This window comes from Lonchura striata, chromosome 1A (genome assembly GCF_050655825.1).
Source record: "Lonchura striata isolate lonStrDom1 chromosome 1A, ASM5065582v1, whole genome shotgun sequence".
NCBI lineage: Eukaryota > Metazoa > Chordata > Aves > Passeriformes > Estrildidae > Lonchura > Lonchura striata.
The window spans coordinates 23,936,325-23,955,445 of record NC_140741.1 but is presented as its reverse complement, the minus strand read 5'-3'; the positions used below and the strand labels follow the sequence as shown (position 1 = coordinate 23,955,445).

The 19,121-nt window shown below is 40.8% G+C and overlaps 1 protein-coding gene across 1 annotated transcript in view; it reads left to right on the top strand.

The window, feature by feature from the left end:
• Positions 1-19,121, top strand: part of NUAK1 (NUAK family kinase 1) — a 45,643-nt gene that overhangs the window by 11,734 nt on the left and 14,788 nt on the right. The window contains exon 2 of the mRNA XM_021536077.4: positions 10,483-10,603. Within this exon, the coding sequence (XP_021391752.3) occupies positions 10,483-10,603 (121 nt within the window). The remainder of the gene's footprint in view (positions 1-10,482; positions 10,604-19,121) is intronic.

Here is a 19,121-nt window from a genome sequence, read left to right as displayed (position 1 = left end):
CTGGCAGGGTGAAGTGGGAAGCCTGGGCTGCTGTTGTTACACTGCCTAACAGCTTAGCTTCTGGCAAGGGGATCCCAGAAATATGAGTTCTAACTCTCGCTTGTTCAACTGACTCCAGCCAAAACACATGCCAAAAAAGGTGTCTGTGCATGTTGAAGAAGGGGGCAACAGTCCTGGAGCTCGCAGGGTCTGGGGGAGTTCTTAGGCAAAAGCTTTCCATCCTGAAAAATAATTGCTTTGTGCTTTCTTTTCCCCTTCCAAAGTTAAGTCTCCTCATAACAGCTTAGAAAAACTGCCTACAGTTGTAAACTCCTCTTCTAGCGAGGAAAGCTGGAATTATGCATTTAAGGCTCCAGAATTGCTCGATCACCAGCCACTTAATTGTAGGAAAGTGTAATTCATTCCTCACCCTCTCACATCCATTCCAAGCCCAACTGGCTGCAGGGAGCAAGAGTGTTCCTGTTCCTGTGTTTCTCTCCTGAGCCATTAGGGTGGCCCTGGTAATTTACTTTCAATAAATAGAAGGGAGCAACAGGAGGTTCCTCTACCTTCAGGGGTGTAAATATGTCTCAGAAATCAGAGACGGATGGGGAAGAAATCTTAACAAACTCCTTTCCTCCTGCTGTAGTAATTCCACCACATTCCGTCATAAATTCTAAGACAGTCCCTTCCCAGAAGGGACCATTAAATAGGTAATGTCCAGGAAGAACAGTGTAATACTGAAGCACTGTGTTAACAAAAACGAGTTTAATATTGCAAAGCTATCTGTAAGCCCTGGAGCAAAATAATCTGGGTGAGGCTTTGATACATGATTGCCAATCTTTTTGTTTTCCAAGAGTATTTTTCCAGATAGGATACGGATTTATAGTTTGCTAGATTCCCACCAGGAAGTGGTGTTTATATTTTGATTCATCTTAGATCAATTTAGGTGCTTCTGATAGTTCCATGTCATTAACCATTCCAACTGTGCTGTTTAAGCACATCTGTGCACCTTCCATCATATAATTTCTGTGGCCCACTGTCTTTGCACAATGAATCCTTGCTCATCAATGTAAATCAAAAAGACTAAAGTCTATAAATTCGGCTTTAAAAATCTCTTCACACTTAAAAATTCCATTCTGTTAATTAGGAATTTCAGGTGGTCAGACATTATGGTGTTAGGTTTTAATGAGTGTTGTGGTGCTTGAAAGTACAGACATTTCTTTTAGAAAAGACTCTTCCCAAGTTTTTTTTCCTTGTACTATTGTAATTCTCATGGTGAAACAGCACTTCCCTTTTTTCTCAGAAGGACTGTAGAACTGGAGAGCAAAATCAAAGATCCACACAATACCAGCTGACTTCACATTTCTGGTGGAAGAGGCATTATAAAGATGTGCAAAGCTCTCAGTGATTCTGAGGTTTCTCTGAACTCACAGAAGCTTCAGTGAAAAAGATAAAATAATCCAAGTTACATTTATTAATCCACAACTTTCTCAAGCAGAACCTACCAATGAATGAAAATGTGCTGTAAGGTGGTTTCTTGGGAAAAAACTGGTTCTAAGAGTTCAAACAATGTCTAACCTTCTTCCTTGTTTAATGTGAATTACAGCCTTTCACTGATGTAGTGCCTTTTGCCTAAACCTGTAAAATCACTTTAGAGACTCTGGTAACTGCTAAGGTTACCATTATTTAGCAGCACATTGTAACAGTTTGCAGCAGTTGCTTAGAGGGTGTGAATAACCCCATTTCCAATTTAAATTATTGGAGGAATTACAGGAGACCGTGTAATTTTCAAACTGGAACTAGATCGAGGCACCAGGGCTTTATACCTGTCTTCTTAAGAAAGTCATAAAGGGCTTTTTTATAATGACATAGCCAATATCTTGGTTTTGTGTTTCATCCCCAAATTGATGCCTTGAACAGTGCGCACTCCTACTTTGGAGGATTACTTCAGTGTGGTTCACTGCTTATTCACAATGAAAAAACAACATTGAATTAAAGTCCCTCTCTGCTGCCTCAGGTTAGCATTTTGCATTACATCAGCAGCTGTGGTAGCTGTGAGATCAAGCCCCAAAATTACTGTGAAATCTATCTTCCAGTTTTTGGAGAGTGGATCTGTAATACCCATGTAACATTGAGAACAGTGAACTTGGGGCTTGTGAATTCTTTCACTCCTCTTTATCCTGACTTGCCAGTAATTTAATTAGTGCTAAACAGTCTGCACACAGACTCGCAGAAGTTAAAAGACTGACTGACACAGGATTCTCTTTCAGTGACTTTTCCTCTTTTGCTCATGTGCTGGATGGAACTATGCTGTGTTTGGAAGTTGATCAATAATGATTGCACAATTCTAACCTCATTTAAACTATGATATAAACAGACATGATAGAAACGGATGCTACCAGTTTTTTTCCTACTTAAAAGTGAAGTCAGCTTTTTTGTTTTAGTGCTTTCCCCCCCCCCCCCTTTTTTTTTCCCCCCTTTTGGTTCCAACAAAACTGTAACCTGGAAGAAAAGCAATTAGACTTTTTGAAATCCCAACTCAGTGTAGCATTTGGCTTTGGTAAATGTGGAAGCCAAAAATAAACATCTGCTTGGCAACTTCACTTGAAGTTAACTGTAAATGCAGTTTTCATCTTTTGAGTGAATGTGGCATTCAGTGCTGATTAACATCTATTAAGGAGAATGATCCATAGTTGAAGCTGTAAAGCATATTTTTTTCTTTTTTAATTACAGTTATGAACCTCCATTGCCTTGGGGAAATCCCCTACCCCAGTTTCTTTCCAGATCTAATTTCTTAGGTGCCAAAGCATGAGCTTTTCTTGAAAGTTTGAAAGTAGTTGGATGGGATATTTGTGAGTTATTAGGCATTGGAAAGGAGATGATCTTCCCATCAATCTGTGCATGATATGGAGGATATGGAGTTACATTTAGAAGTGTATTAGAGAAAATGTAAGCAGTTCCACTCTTTTCTCCAGGAGGGTGAAGTCTGCACATGATAGGGACTCTCCCAGGATACCAGACCAGCCATGGACTCCAGTCCTGACAGGACACAGTTTCAAACATCTTTAATAACCTGGTCATGTAAGATCTCTACTTTTCAACAAATCTTTTGCAACCTCTGCTCCTACCACAGCAAATGTGTTGTACTGTGGTTAGGGAGGATTGAAGTGGATGCAGATTTTTGGTAGCATGCTATTGGGACAGTGAGGAGGGGTGAGAAGGGTCAACTTGAGGCATCACTAAGGGAAACATCATTATTGCTAGGGATGGTGGTTATTTGTAGGATCTTTCTTCTACAGCTGAACAGTGCTATGACTTAGGACTTCAGTAATATGGTGTAAAAAGCTTTTGGGAAGGGAGAAGTTTTTTAGTATATTTCTGACATATATGACTTGATGCAAGGATTCTCAGCATTAAATGAAGAAAGGTCTGCCAGGGAAATTTGTCAGAGAATGCATGGTGTAAATATGCCAGGCGTTTTATACAGAGCTGAGGGTAGTGAGTACCAGACAATGGAGGGATGCAAATTTCCCAGTAAGGCAGTAGCTGCTCAGGAAATGTGCTCACAAATCCTGATAACAAGCACCGTATGCGGGGGTGAGGGAAGAAGTGAAGGAAGGGTGTTGTATGTTCCTCCTGGCACCCACTTTATATATGTACAGTATAAATGTGTTCATCTGGTACCTTCTACTGCTCATAAAAACTTGATTCCACAAACATCTTTCTCTGTGAATAAAGGGGGAGCTAGAGAGAATATATAATCCCCTTGCTGAGTGTTTGTGAATAGTTAATTCCTCTTCTCCACTTGGTGAATCATTTATGATATGATAGCAGCAGTTATATCCAACAGAACCAGAAAAGGAAAATTAAACCTCAGGTAATCATACCTTCATTTGCCCAGAGACAGTGGCACATTGTGCATCAGCTTATACAAATGGAATTTTGATTTAACATCTATCACACTGACTTGGGACTTCTACTGCCTTGGCACAAGGGTGAGTTTCTCTACAAGTAGTGACATCAGCTTTGTTTTTTAGAAATATAATCTGTCTGGTACATTGTGAAGAGGGGAATGAAACAGGGAGATGCTGATGTTTGCTATATGCTGTTACCATGCAGAGTGAGGCAGCTCTAAAAAATGCCACATAAATGGTATTGCACATGGACCTGAGAGGTGCATCGAGGCACGTGCATCCTTGCCCTTTATGTGTGCAGCTGCTGGCTGGCAACAACAATAACAGTGCTTTGTCCTTGGTAACATCCATGACATGAACAAACATGTGATGGAACAAAGTAATGAGCAGAAGCTGAGATTTAAATCAGCAAAGGCTCACATGGGTGCAGATGGCACTGGTTGCTGCTTTGAGCAACTCTCCCGATTACTGCATAGTTTGCCAGCATATCAAACAATAGAGTTGGGCTGCTGATAAATAATTAATAAGGATTTTGTTGAATGCTTGTCTCCTGGGCAGTATCACCATGGAGATGATCTGGCTTTTAGGATGTGAAAACGAACAATCTCCGAAACAATGGCGTTGTGTCAACCTTACTCTTTCCCTGAAAGGGAGAGCTCTCAGAGATGTGTTAGCAGATTGCACAAAGCCAGGCACTCATTTTGCTCACACTCACAGTAGCCTTTTTTCAACTTTTCAGTGACTAAGAGAAATGTTTTCTGTGACCGTGCAGAAGCTTGTTCTTAGAATTAATCGTCCTGCATGATGCTCTTTAGTGCTGCATCTGGCTCAGGCCTGGAATCTCAAAATAACTTTTTTTCAGCAAATGGACACAGCAAAGGTATAATCATATGGTAGGAGGCTTACAAAAAGAAGTCCTCATGAGCATACCTTTTCAGAACCCTTTGGATGCTTCATTACCCCATAGGAATATTTGTCCATGGATCCTTCTTCCCACCAGGAAGGTCCACAGGCCAATCAGGCAGTTATTCAGCCCACCCTCTGCCTTTCCTTTTTCTCCTTTGTGCAACCTCTGGAAGTGCCATTTCAATACAACTATATTATCAGCATCCCCCTCCTTATCATTTGATTGCAGCCACCTCAGGGACCACATAATTTTGTAGCTTTGTTTGTTTTCCTCTTGAGCTGGTGACGTCTGGGCCAAGAGCCATAGGCAGAGACTCCCCTGGAAAAAACATTATATGGTGCCAGACTTTATTCTTTCTTACTTGGCTCTGTGAAGCTGGAGAAAGAACAATGTACCTTTTCTCTCCCCACCCCCAGACATCCTCTGCTCTCCCTTTCTCTTCCTCCCCTGGCTGATCAACCTATTCTTTACCTCCACACCCCGTTGGCACTTGGCACATTGTACTTCCCACCTTCGAGTCTCAAAGAAAGGAAGCAGAGCTGTGAAACTGGCTGGGCTCACCCACTTCCCATTGCTGGGTGGGGATGGATTCAGTTCACAGCTTTCAGAAAGAAGAGTTTTATGTGTATTTAACCTTCCCCTCCCTCTTCACCGAAAGAAAATGTTTTTTAATAATTTTCTTTAAGTGTCTTTTCTGACATATTGCTCAGTGGCAACATGCTGGTTTCCCTTTCTCAGGGAACTTTGCACTCTGTCCTGATGCTGGTTTTTTGACTCTCCACAATAGTATTGCAAGAGCCCATTGGAATTTGTTCGAGCATGGGTGGCATGTACAAGTGCTGGAACCAGCTTAAAAGTCACAGCCTCCCTCGGTGGAAAAAAACAGTTCATATCTCACTATGGTCCTAAAAATAGCCTTGATAGATAATAGAGAGTGGAAGATTGTTTTCAATGGGTCTGAATGTACTGCATGCAGAAATTGCTGGGGAAGGGTCAGTGTTTTGTGGCATTTAAGTAGTCAGGCTCAGTTACAGCACTCACTGACTTAAAAAACTGTGACTGCACTGTGGCTAGTTCTATCTTTATTTATATTCACACAACTCAGCTGGAAATGAGGCAAGCTTAGGTTTGTTAGACTAAAAAAACACATGAACCAACTTCCTGAAATCAAGTGAAACAGGTTTTCTCTTTGATAAAAATACAGCCTTTTTTTGCTCAGCTGTAAACGATGATGCCAGCAGTGACTCAGCAGACATGGAGATATGATATGGAAATGGGCACCTACTGCCATGCCCTTTGCCAGATGTTTAGGCCTGGAGATGCTTATTTGTACACAGTGGTCTTGATCAGGCTCTGTAAAAATAAATTCTACCCGTTTGCTCTGCTAAGCAGCCAAGAAGCATGAAAAGGAAGAAAGACGTTTCTCTCACAGATATGACTGAATGTACAGAAACCTTTGCAACCATCATACTTTTGAAGTATTTATAGTTCAATTTGTTATTTGTATGAAACAAAAGCAAAGAAGCATGAAGTGTGTTGGAAAATACTTTAGAATCTCTCTACACCAGTTCAGGGAGTGAGTATAAATCCTCTTTCCAGCAAATGGAAACCAGTAATTTATTGCAGCCTTGAAGAAAGCAATTTATTTCTCTACACTTCCTGCCCAGCACACTCTGCAAGCTGACTCACGGAGGGATGAGAAGCCAAAAGCTCTCCTCCCTCTTTCCTGTCTGCTTCTAGAAGGCAGAGCAGCAGTGAAGCTTGGGTCTGTGCTTGTGCAGAGCAGTTTGGAAGTGCCTGACTAATCTGTAAAGTATTAGAGATTCACACCCCCTGCCTGTGCCATAGATTTTGGAGAGGGTACTTGTTTTACCTCCTTCTGAGCAGAGACTGGTACCAGAACTGGCGGTGCAGGTGGAGGCGGTTTCATCCCAGCTCTGATGGTCTTTTTCTCCCCCTGACCCATGTGTGGGACCATGCAGCCATCAATGCTGCAGAAGATACTGGGGATGGTTTTGGTGCACACAGCCAGTAATGATCCCCAGAGGGAAATTTCACATGGCCTACTTTTGAGCTGTGACCTTGGTGCTCATGCATGTTTTTAACTTTGCATGTGTGAGCTGTCCCACAAAAGTCAATGGCCTGCTCACATGTGTGAAGTTAGGCATGTGCTAAAGTGTTTTGCCAGATTGGATACTGTGTCTATAGGGGCTTTGGGTGAACTTGAACCTGCTTTGTTGGGGTGAGAGGCTTTAGATTTCATTATTAGGAATTTGATATGTTACTCTCTCTGAGTGCAAGGTCTTGGAGTTATCTGAAATTCTCATTAAGACAAGAAGCTAGGAAAAATACAAATTCCTCCACCAGTAATGTTACTAAAAATACTATAATTAAATTATCTATGTCTTAAACCCAGTAAAATATATTGAAAAGTGTGGTAGAGGTATAAGTACAGTGTTTTGAGAGTACCAGAGGGACTAACAGCACTTTCCCTGCAGATATTGAGCTGGAATATTTGGAGTAGTTAATGTAGCTGATGTAAAAAAGAGTGTTGCTTTTTCTGTAGTCTTGATTCATAGGCTGTGACCCTTAATAAATTTTGATGTTACTCACAGTGAAGCCGCTGCTTTCAGAGAAAGCAAGAAAGCAGGCTAGAAAGAAAGAAAGAAAGGAGCCTTAAGAATGAACAAACAAGTTCTTTCATAAGGTATTTCTCAATTGACATTATTTCCTATTATGCTGAAGTTATTCAGGTCCATCATGCAGCAGTCCTGTAAGTGGGGTTTAGAAAAATTGAGCCAGCTCTGTTTGGTGTTAAAAGCGTAAGCACTCTTTGAAAATGTATTTTCTGGAATATATTTCTGAAAGAAATAAATTTAATAAAAGAAGCTATATTATTGGTATTTTAGAATACCTGGAAGGGAGGCTTGTTTTATGGTCCGATACCATAACATACAGCTAGGGGTCTTATTTTGCTCAGAGATATGAAAACAATGAAACATGTTATAAATTCCTGGAATGTGATTGTGATTTGTGATGTTTCCATGAAATACTGAATAAAACCCAACTGGGCTGCTCTCTTGTTTGTGTTATTTTTTTCATATCAGTAGACTTGAGCCCAAGTATTCTTGCTGATGTGGTCTGAGCAGACTTGTGTAGGTGAAAGACTTGACTGGCAGAAATCTGTTTCTTAGAAGGGAAGAACTGGAATGAAGGCTGTCCTGCTCCACTAATCCTGCTCTGGGATGCCACCTCTGACAGTGACAGTCTGCTGACACTGATCACTCACTGTTTGGCCTTTAGGACCAGGTTACCAGCAAGGCTGTGCATGGCTGGTAGCCTTTGAAGTGTGGAACCTATCCACTTGGGGATTGTGCAGGACATCAGGCAGATGGCATGGTGTAAAAAGTATTTTTTGAGATGCCTTTGACCCTTTCACTTTTCTGACACCCTTTTTGAGGAGAAAAATAGCAATTGAACATGGGGAAAGGTATCAGAAATTATCCTTTAATAACCAGATGGTTTGTTGAATAAGGCACTTTTTTTTGTATCTAAAAATATGTTTTCTTATATACAATTTTTTCCACAGAGGCCAGTTGCAGTAATTATGGGTAGATGTGCAAAAGTCCTGTCTCTGAAGCTCGCAGTCAAGTTATCAGGAGATTGGCATGTCCTCTGGGCTGCTGTTATTACTTTACCAGTGGTGAATGGGGAAGAATTTGCTCCCTGTTGTATATTTGACAATGAAACCCTTCTTAAATTCTTCCTCAGAGCCAAGTACAAGGCTGTCTTTTAATAAAAAATGTGTTTTTACCCATGTCTATATTTATTTCTTGTAGGAATGCACATACTGCTCCAAGAGCCACCCACATCCTTCTGTATGCAGGGTGTATTTGCATTTGCAGTCAGTCCCAGTGCAAATGTAGGAAGGGGAAAAATCCAATATCATCTTTAGAGTTGGTTGCCTTTTCCATCTCTAGAATTGCTTGGAGGCTATGTTGGTCACTCATTCAATTAAGATCTGTTTTATTACCTTTTCTAGAAATATGTGCCATGTAAATAAGACTATAGCTATGTTGTTACTTTTAAAACCTCTATTCCAAATGTTTAGGTCAAGAGGAAAAAAATAATCGTTTTGGTTTTAACATGCAAATAATTTTGTCCCTTGACTTCTTTTTGTTCTGCTGTCCCAAAGTAGGGGAACACTTGAGCAAGAGCTTAATTTTAAGCATGTGCAGCAGTCTTTGGGAATTCAAGGGGATGGGGCATGTGCTTAATGCTTTTTTGAACAATGTTACTTTTCAGAGTTGAAGGCTTTGTAGGAAACCTGATCCTTTAAACTGGCTCCTGTTTATGTACATTTCAATTTTATAATATTGTAAGTTTTTCTCTTCTTTCCTCAATATCCTCAATGCTACATCATATAATGAAAACAATACTGGTCATGCCACTTGCAATTACTGAAGTAGGCAGTGAATTTTTTTTTTCTAGAGTAACTGGGGAAATAATGTAAATCATAGATTTACAAATGTTTTCCCAGGAGAAATCCACAGTAGTTGGCTGCAAAGAATGACACAAGTTTGGTGTGGTCATCTCAGCAGGTCAGTGATGTTTTTCAAAGACATATTGTTGATTTTGAGCTAGCTGATAATTTATTCCCTGAACTCTGGCTTTAAAAAATAATGCAGGGTAAATATTGAATACAATAATGGCCATGCTGCCATTCAGTATGCACAATGCCCTCACCTTCCCTCTCCCACCAGCTTCTCTGCATTGTTGTTTTCTGCATTTTTCATAGGGCATGAGATTACCTCCACGATTATTTATGGGGATGTTCAGATAAGCCCTTTTTTCACAGGCAACACACATACACACACTCACAAGGACTGTTATAATTTGAATTTATATTGCAAGTTCAGCTATCACTTCATCTGTTCCCACCCTGCCTTTTGGAAAGATATCCAGTCACATGATATGCTTGTAAAAAAGCTTGCTGATTGAGGAAGGATGCAGGAAGGATATGGTTTTGCAGTGACTGCATAAGTGTTGTGTAGGACCTCAAGCCTTGGGTTTATATGAGGACGAGTTTAGATGTGAATTTCAAAGATTTATTTATTCTGATTTTTGAATAAGTCATAACTCCTGAACAGTTTGCCTGCTTCAGAGAACCATGGGCTAACCTGTGTTAATGGGATCCTTTATGTATTAACATGCATATTAATTCATAATCAGCATCCTGGATTTCCTGCCTCTGTTCCATCAGCGATCTCAAAATTTTTTCAAAGAAATTGTCTCAAAAGTTTCTTTTCAAAATTGTCAGATGCAATCACATCTTAGCAAAGGTACTTCTCATCAAAATCTCTTGGGGAGTTTTGCCATTTGCATAAGGAGAGTGCTTAGGCTAGCACAGAGATCTTTCCAAAAGATGCTGTGTTCTCTCTTATTGAAGTCATAAGACCTGAAGAGCCCAAAACATCATGTCACCCATTATACTGTAATGCAAATGTATTTATTGTTATACAGTGAGGGAGCTACATGGAGATTTGTATTTTAAGGTTTGTTTTGGTCATTCCATGTTCTGCCAACATCTAACATCTGTATTTATTTTTTAACTATTCTTAGTGGATTAGATGCATCTGTGCAGTTCCAAGAATAATGCTTAATTTCCTGCATTTATAGGTTGCAATAAAATCCATTCGTAAGGACAAAATTAAGGATGAACAAGATATGGTTCACATCAGACGGGAGATTGAGATCATGTCATCCCTCAGCCACCCTCATATCATCACCATATATGAAGGTTAGTGAATGTGATTTTCCTCCCTTACTGTTCTGTTACGTTCTTGCAGACCTGATGTTCATGTTTCTTGAGATCGTGCACCAAACCAACCCTTACTCCTTGTGTAGCCCATCCCTTACCAACGAGACTGCCTTGAGCACTGCCTTCCCTCTGAGTTACCATAAGTGTTTCACAGATGCATAAACCTTTGCTTGGAAGAGCTGCTTGTGTGAGTTCACTGTGTCAGTCACAGGTGGGAGATGGTTGCATGTATCACCTCATGTTCTTGCTCCCACTGCACAGTTCAGTTTCATTTCACCCTCCCTCATGAACCAGTCTGATGTCTGTTTCTGTCCCCAGCCCATTAACCAGTGTCCTTGTTTGCTTTATTTTCCTTGCACAGCACAGGACTGCTCTTATCTGCTCTAGGACTTTGGTCCTCCCTTACCAGCCAGTTCAAGTTGCTAGTTTTGTCATTGCAGCTTTTCCCCCTGAATCCCAGCATCCACTTCCCGTCCATCTCTGCACACTTTCCTGTCTGTCTCGTGGCTGGCTTATCATTCCCGTTTCCTTATCCTGTCTTCCTCCTCTGCCTTTCTTCCTGGGACATGGCTAGGAAGATTTGTCAGTTTGTTTATGTCCCAGCACTAGCTCAGCGAGTCAGGCCATGTGCATGCTAAAAGACACCCACCAAAAGGCCTGTTGCTGCAAGAAGGGAGGCTGCATGTTTGACATGGGATATAGATTCCAGAGGTTCAGAGGGACCTGGGTCAGACAGCCTTGTCCCTGGGGATTACCCTTTTTCCTCTGTGAAGAACAGGAAGCCTGAATGTAGCCCTACACATTTCCATAGCTGTGAGGTAAATGCAGAAGGTGATGAGATGTGTATGGCAGCTCTGCTCTGAGAGTTGATATGACTGATTAAAACAAGGGCTGTCTTGGCGTACTATTACACTATCGCATATTGAGTTATTCAAAAGCATGTTCTTGTACTTGAAAAGAGATGAGTATCTGTCTTTTTATTGAATAAACTCATAAAAGGATCTGGAAACAGAAAAGGGGAGGGATGCTGTGTCAGCATGTGGGTTGCAAATGGAACAAAAGTTACTTCAAATATGGATGGGAACTCAGGAAGAAAAAAATATTAAGTATGCTGTGGTTCTTTGACCAGTTGCCTTTCTCATTCGTACTTTAAATTGTTTTTACTGAGTTAAAATATTTGTAAAAGTGAAAAAGATTACAGCATTTTTAGGAAGCAGACACTAAGTCCTGTGGGAGTAAAACTTCCCTCTCTGGCCCTGTGGGGGAGGAGCAGTGCTTCTGCAGCAGAACCAGTTGAGCTCCATGATGGAGAATTCATCTTGTCTGAGGAGGATGAGCACCTATGTCAGGTTCTGGTGCGTTTTCTAAGCAGTCAGAGTCCGTATTTGGCCTGTAGCAGCCAGTGCTGTAACTTAAGATGTGGTAGCACTGGGAAGATGTGTGGTTGTGCAGCTGAACCCACAAGAGCTGCTCAGAGGTGAGGGTGTGACCTCAGGGGCCCTTGAGTGTGTGCTTCTCTTGAAGCTAAGAGTACTTGTTGTGAATTTAAGTGACTACTGCATCAAGGACTGAAGTGTTTGTGTCCTCTCAAAAGTTGGACTTTAAACACATAGATTTTCCTCTTGAGTGATGCATAAAGAGTGATTATATTGCTATCCCCTGACAGAAAATGTTGAAGTCAGTAAATCCTAAGAGATGGGTTTAATCTCACTAAAATAAAGCAACCCAACATTTCTGCAGTTGGTCTATGCTACAAATCTAGTGTCCCTCTCTAGTCAAAAGAGATCAGCATATTCCCAGGGTGGTTGGCTGCCTCCTCGGAGATGTTTTCTCAGATAAGTGGGATAAATGACATATTGGAGGCTCCTCTTGGAATCTAGCTGACTAACTTAGATCAGATGCTTAACCTTAAGACTGAAGCCACCCTAGAGATATTTTACTTCTATCTCACAAATTTTTACTGCACGTTTCCAGACTGCCACTGTACATTTGACAGCTCTCTCTATAAGTGCCAGGTTGCACAGATATATGTACCATGGACAATGCTGGATATTCCTGTAATAATCTTTGAAAGCTCTCTGTACTGCATTTACAAACATGTGTTTTCCTTAAGTAGGGTCTTGTTTAGGTATCCTTTTGACCTTCCTGCTAATAGCAATTAACCTCTGAATTTGTCTACTTGATGTAAAGACAACCTTATCTTTTTTTATTGATACCAAGCAAATTCAGATGTGTGGAAGCTTTCCAGTTTAGAGATACTTCTTTGTAACCTAATCATAAGGCATGGACCTTGCCGATTACTGCCAGGGCAGATGTACAGTTGTGACTAAAGAAATTCTATCCTCTCAGCAGGGCTGTAATTGGCAATCTATCGAGTGTAGCTGTGAGGGAAGTGCTCCTTTAAGTGACTTTAAACTCCTTGAAAGGGGCCGGATAAATGAAGTCGGCTTTGCTGGCAGTATTCTGATTTCAGCACATACATTTTAATTTATAGAATAATGCCTCTGTCCATTCATCTGTCTGTCTCTGCCCTGCCCCTCACCCTTCCTTAGCCCTATTGCTTTTTTGCCTTGAAAACTCCAACATTTTATAATAAAGCCTTTGAGAGCTAACATATTTTTCCAGGGGTAGCTTGAGTGCAAAGACTACCTCATCTGGCAATACTTTATAAAAGTTAAACCAGGGAAGGAACATTCTGCAAACATTTAAACATGTGTTGGGCCAATCATGAGGGTAAAGTTACACTTGATATGTTTAGGAGTGAGCTCTTGAGTCTTTGTAGTGTGAAGTACAGTTGTCTGCATGACTGTTTCTGTGCTGAAAGAGTTGTCCTTGGTCAGCAGAAACATACAAAGTCTGCCCTTTTGCAAAATGTACTTAAAGGTGAACAAACTATTAGATAACATGTTTGTAGAAATAGTTTACTGAAGATCTTCCCTGGAGAATGAATAAACATTAGGATTAAAATTTGGTGCTTGTGGAACATGATGGCATTAATGTAAGTGAGTAACTGAAGGAAAGTGGGCTGAAGTGCTCTTGCTGAACTGGGGCCAGGATGCTTATAAGAGTGCTGCACACTTTACGTTAACAAAGCACAAAATATGGAACTCCCAAGTAAGATGCACTTCTTTTTTCTTCTAGGTTGCTTTTTTGGTACTCTTAAGAGAAAGCAGAGAGATTCTCCATCATATGTCTGCCAGTCCACAATGGCTTGAGCTAGGTTGCATGCTTAATCAGGAGACTGGTTCAGCTCTACTTTCAAACCCCAAAGGCAATAGGAGATAATCTGACAGTGTGTAACAGCAGTGGCATAGTATTCCAGGATACTCACTGCACTTGCCAAATACATGTGCAATCTCATGTTTTGTGCCAGACTTCATGCAACAAAGCATAAACACACTTGGTGTTTCACACATAGGCCTATCTCCAGTATGGGAAGCTGTGTCAGTCAAATCACCATATCATCAGCAAAACCAGCTGCATTGTCAGAAATCTGCCTGTGGCAGCTGTTAAAGGTGTGTGGATACAAGCCATTGCTGAGGAACTGCATCCCTGCAGCAGCACTGGCTCAAACAAGTGTCTCCACCATCAGATGCATGTGGACCTTAGGGTGGGGCAGCAGCCAGGGCCCGGGGTGGCAAAACAGTCACTTGTCTCAGGCTGTGACACTTCAGAGCAATCTCAGCCTCTGTCCAAGCCTTTGCTATCTCCTGGTTTTCACACATAATCAAAAAAACCTTTGGTGCCTAATGACCCCACCCCTTCTGTGTGCAAAACACCTGAAAAAGCCACGAGTCCCTTTAAACATCACATGGATGACTGGGCTTTAATCAAGAATGCTGGAAGTTGGAAAGCTGAAATTATTCTTTTTTTTTTTTTTGGCCAAGAGAAAGTACTTCAGTAATGATACTGTTTAACCACATTTCTAATTGATTTCCTCTAATTATGTAGGCTTTTGACCTTCAAGTACTTTATTCTCATTGTTTTCAGTTGATAACATCCAAGAACATCAAGTAATATTTCAGGTGTCTGGAGATACTAATGAAACAAGAATAAACAAACTTAACTCTTTAGTTGCCCTACCCCAGCTTTATGAATTTCCTGCCATTCAGGGTGATTACCTAAACAGCACTTCATTGGACATGACATAAACTCAAATGTGTGAGATCACGGCAGGTCCAGTTTAAAAGTCAAACTGATTGCCAGCAGTGATTAAATTTATTTCCATCTTCCCATTTACACAGTCCTACCATAGTAATGTAAATATTTGCTTATCTGAGTTCCTCAACTGTTTAAATCATGTTTAAATAAAGGGGAGTTAGTGCTTGTATTCTTTGCTGAAACAAAGACAATTAATGTAATGTGTTATTGTGGCCAAATTAGCAACTGTCATTTTTCCTTCCTTCTAAAGAGCAAACCATCATAATCTGCATATCCTCAGTCTTGCTCTGCGAGAAACAACCTCACCAAGGATAATAGTTCCCATTCTGATTTAATCTCCTCACTAGGGAGTAAATTATGGCATGCTGTCTGATTTAAAAAGATTATTGCATGATCTTTTTAAATCAGACAGCATGCCATAATAAAGGAGCTACGTTCCTTTAATTTAAAAGGAGATGCAATTTGGCTGAATAAGGCTATAATTCAGAAAAATAATTTAACACAAGTTTAGCATTAGAACACATATTTTATATCTTGATATCTTCAATTATAATTAAGTATATGGTTTTCTCATTGGACCTGGGATATTGTCATGTCTGCTATATGCTCTGTTAAAAACAGTAATAAAATACTACTACAAAAAAAAACCCAAACAAACAATTACCTAAATAAAAATTATGCCAAGGGGCTGTAAAACAGTCAAAAATACAAAAGCTGAATCAGGCTGAATTTCTAAGGTAAAAGACAGTTTTCAGTACTCGCATGACTTTTTGAAGAATAATTCAAGGCTTATTACACAAGTGAGGTAATTGGGTCATACATGAATTTTCTGAATGAAAAGGTTATTCTAGTCTGCATCTCCAAAATTAAAAACAAACTCACTTGTTCTTTTGATTTGGCTGACCTTTAATAAAAGAGCATTTTGTAGCAGTGGAAAGGTACTTCTGTCTGCGGCTGTTAGGAGAGTAATAAAAATACCACTGAATGGAAAGACACCAGATGGAAGGAATGTCAACATACTGGAACTAATTTAGGAGATTGCTCTGATAGAGAGCAAAGGCATGAGGAGAATTCAAATAGTTCCAGTGCAAAGAGATTGGCCACCCCTCTTAAACTAACAAACTAAAATCCTTACCCCAGGGTTACATGTAAACCAAATGGAATCAGTCCACAAGGAGATAGTCTTTTTGGGAGGGGGGGAAATAATCTACCCCCCTCAGCACTCACTGACTTCAGATTCTATGAGCTTCGAGGAAGGGCAAAAGCCTCCTGCTTTTTTTTTTCATTTTATTTTGGTAGTAAGTCAGTCCAAAGTGAGCTGTCCTAATAGAGGGGTGTACAATGTACCATTAAATCCTTCTGACTGATGTTTGAAAAACTTGCCCATCTGGGCTTTCAACAATTTTACGGTGAAGCACATCTTAGCAGAGAAGAAATGTAGTGAGTGTGTTCATTTGGTGTCAGACTTGTCCCATGAGTTTCAGAGGAGGTGACTTTGGTGTAGATAGAGGGACAAATTTGGCAGTAGGGTTGAAAAGAAGAGTGCTGATGAGCAAGAGGTCAACCAGCGCTATTTGGAAAATGGGAGGCTGTAGATAGAAGCTGAGGTCATAATTTCACAGCCTCTAACTATAAATAAGTGGAGAGATTATGTGCAAGAGCTATTACTATAGTAGAACAACCTGTGAAAGAGGGACAGGTTGTTCACGTAACAAAATGTACTTTGTCTCAGATATGTCTTTGATAGTGAAAAATGAAATTCTTTCGCAATTTCACGTTTATGTTCTTCAAGGAACTTTGAAGTCAGCCGATTTGGTTTCAGTTATGAACTTGGAGGTATAGACTTTTTCTTTGTCACTTCTAAAAAAGAAACAAACACATTAGACTTAAGGGTGGGGTTTAAAGAAAAGTAAGAAATCTTTGACCACTGTATCTTAAGTACCCTTTGCTGATTGGATTCCCAAGGCTGTTGGGGTGACCAGACCAAATCCCACAACCTTGTAGCCCCCTGGAAAATGCTGTTTCTCCATGTAGCTGTGGCCAGTGTCCTAGTCCTTTGCTCGTCTCCTGGGGATACAATCATGTTGTTCCTCACACCTTGAGGTTTGTGCTGTTCCTGCTCCTGGTTCCTGATGTGCTCTTAAACTGCTCTCCCTGCTTCCTCCCCTGTGACTGCATAAAGTGTGGTCATCTCCACAGTCAGTCCTTCAGCTGGGAGGCTCTGTCTGCTGAGGAGTAGCAGTGACTTGCAAGCACTGCTCTGCAGCAGCACTTGACCACCATGGCTGAGGAAGTGCAGCGGCCCTCCAGGCACATCAAGGTCTTGTTGCAACTCTCAGAGTAACCCAGCTTGCAGAGTGGTGAAAATAAACACAGTTGCTCAGAAATAGATTATGCATAGCTGGTAGCAAGCATTTCTCCTGCTGCTGTTCCCTCTAATAGGTGAGGCTCATGCCTCTATCTAAGCAACCCCCCCACCATTCTTGATTCCTAATTGGCAGGCCATCTCCCCTGCTATCCATGTCTGGGTGTTGGTACTGATTTTTTTTTTTACTTATCTAATTTGGCTAGCCATTTACAGAGTATTGATAGTTTGAAAGAAGCTAAAGCAGCCCCACCGTACTCATATGTGGTCTCCTTCCCTTGACCTTGCTCAGGGCTGAGGAGCAGACTTATCTGACATGGCTGTCCCAGAAGAAGCAAGATTTGGGAGGTTCCTGGAGTTCAGCATCCTGCCAAAGCCATGCTTCTCTGCTGGCAGAAGGTGCAACCAGGGTTCAGGCACACTTGTAGGTGGGGGTGAGTTTCAGAATGATTATGCAGTAGAATGGCAGGTAATAAATCATCTGCAGCAAAAACAAAGAGTAAACCAAGCAGTCCCAGAAGCTATATGGAGGCAACCCATCTGTCATCAGCCCACAGGTTACAGCCCAGGTGCTAACAGGGCAGTATATTTATTACCTCATTATTCTTTGCAGTAAGTCAATCCAGCCTTTAATTAATGCCCTCTTCTCTTCCACCAGCCATTGGCCACAAGGCGTTCTTGAGCATGTGTTTATAAAACTACATGCTGTGCTCAGAAGGGAAATTCAGAAGTGCCTATGTGAAACCTGCCTGACATCCTAAATACTACTGTGAAAATTCATGGTGTATTTGGCTGATAGTGTGAGACTTGCCAGAATACCACTTTGTCACTTGCCTGATAGTCTTGACCACTAAATTCCTCTTTAAGGCAGTGTGTGTATAGACATAAATCCCACTGCTTTTCAACCTCCTCTTCCTTCAGCTGCAGCTCTCATTTTAGATATTTTGTCTGCTGTTTAGTTCCCTCTCTGTGGGAAATAGCTGTGTGCCCACTCCTGAGGTTCAGCTGATAAAGTGGAGGTGCTCTGATGTGAAATGACGCAGTTGTAAAAAAAATACCTCCCTATTCACCTCTGTTCCTGGGTAGAGAAACTATTTGCTGTTTAATTCTGTAATTGTTCAGCTATGGTGATGGTGAGGAGGCCTCTGTAATGTTACCTAAGTTCAAGAATAGTTTCCCTCTCAAAATCTTCCTTGTGAAGAAAAATGTGCCAGTAAACTGAAAGCCAAATACAAGTTTCTGGAACAGTTCTGTTCTCATTGATTCTAGTGTGGCTTTGTGACAAAAATTTGAAATTTGGAACAGGGATTTATGCTTTCCTAAATTCAGCATGATGGTGTTATCTCAGTTTCCTAGAGGGTGTAAGAGAAAATTTGAAATGGAAAGCGCCTTTGAATGCACATTCCTCCAAACCAAATGCTTTCTACCTCATTTCTGTAGAAATGTTGGAAAATACATCTGCATCAGGACTTGTATTAATATGGCAAATTTGAGTCCAAAAGAATTACATTTTAGGATTTAAAACTTCAGAACATCAAGGATGATTTGAGAAAACTCTTAGGACTGAGTAATAAAGGCAAAACTTTCATAAAAACACAGTCTGGAAGAATGCTCTATCATGGCAGGGCTATTATTGTTGTTACTGTCATCAGCAGCACTGAACACCTGGTGGGGTATCAGCTTTTGGAGGAGTAGGGCAAGAAGAGCCAAGAACAAATGTGCCTCTGAGCTGAGGGTGGTCCTCAGCTGGAACTGCTTGGGATATGCATTTCCATGGAAGTACACTGAGATCGTTTGTGTCTTGTGGCAACTTCACCTATATGTGCATGATACAGTAACCCCTAACTCATGGACTCGGGGTTTGGGAGGGACTTTGTTGTTGTTGTTGTGTGGTTTATGTGTTTGTTTTAAATCATATCTCTTATATGAGAGCATTTTCAGTGATTTGTCTCAGCTTACTAAAACTATTTC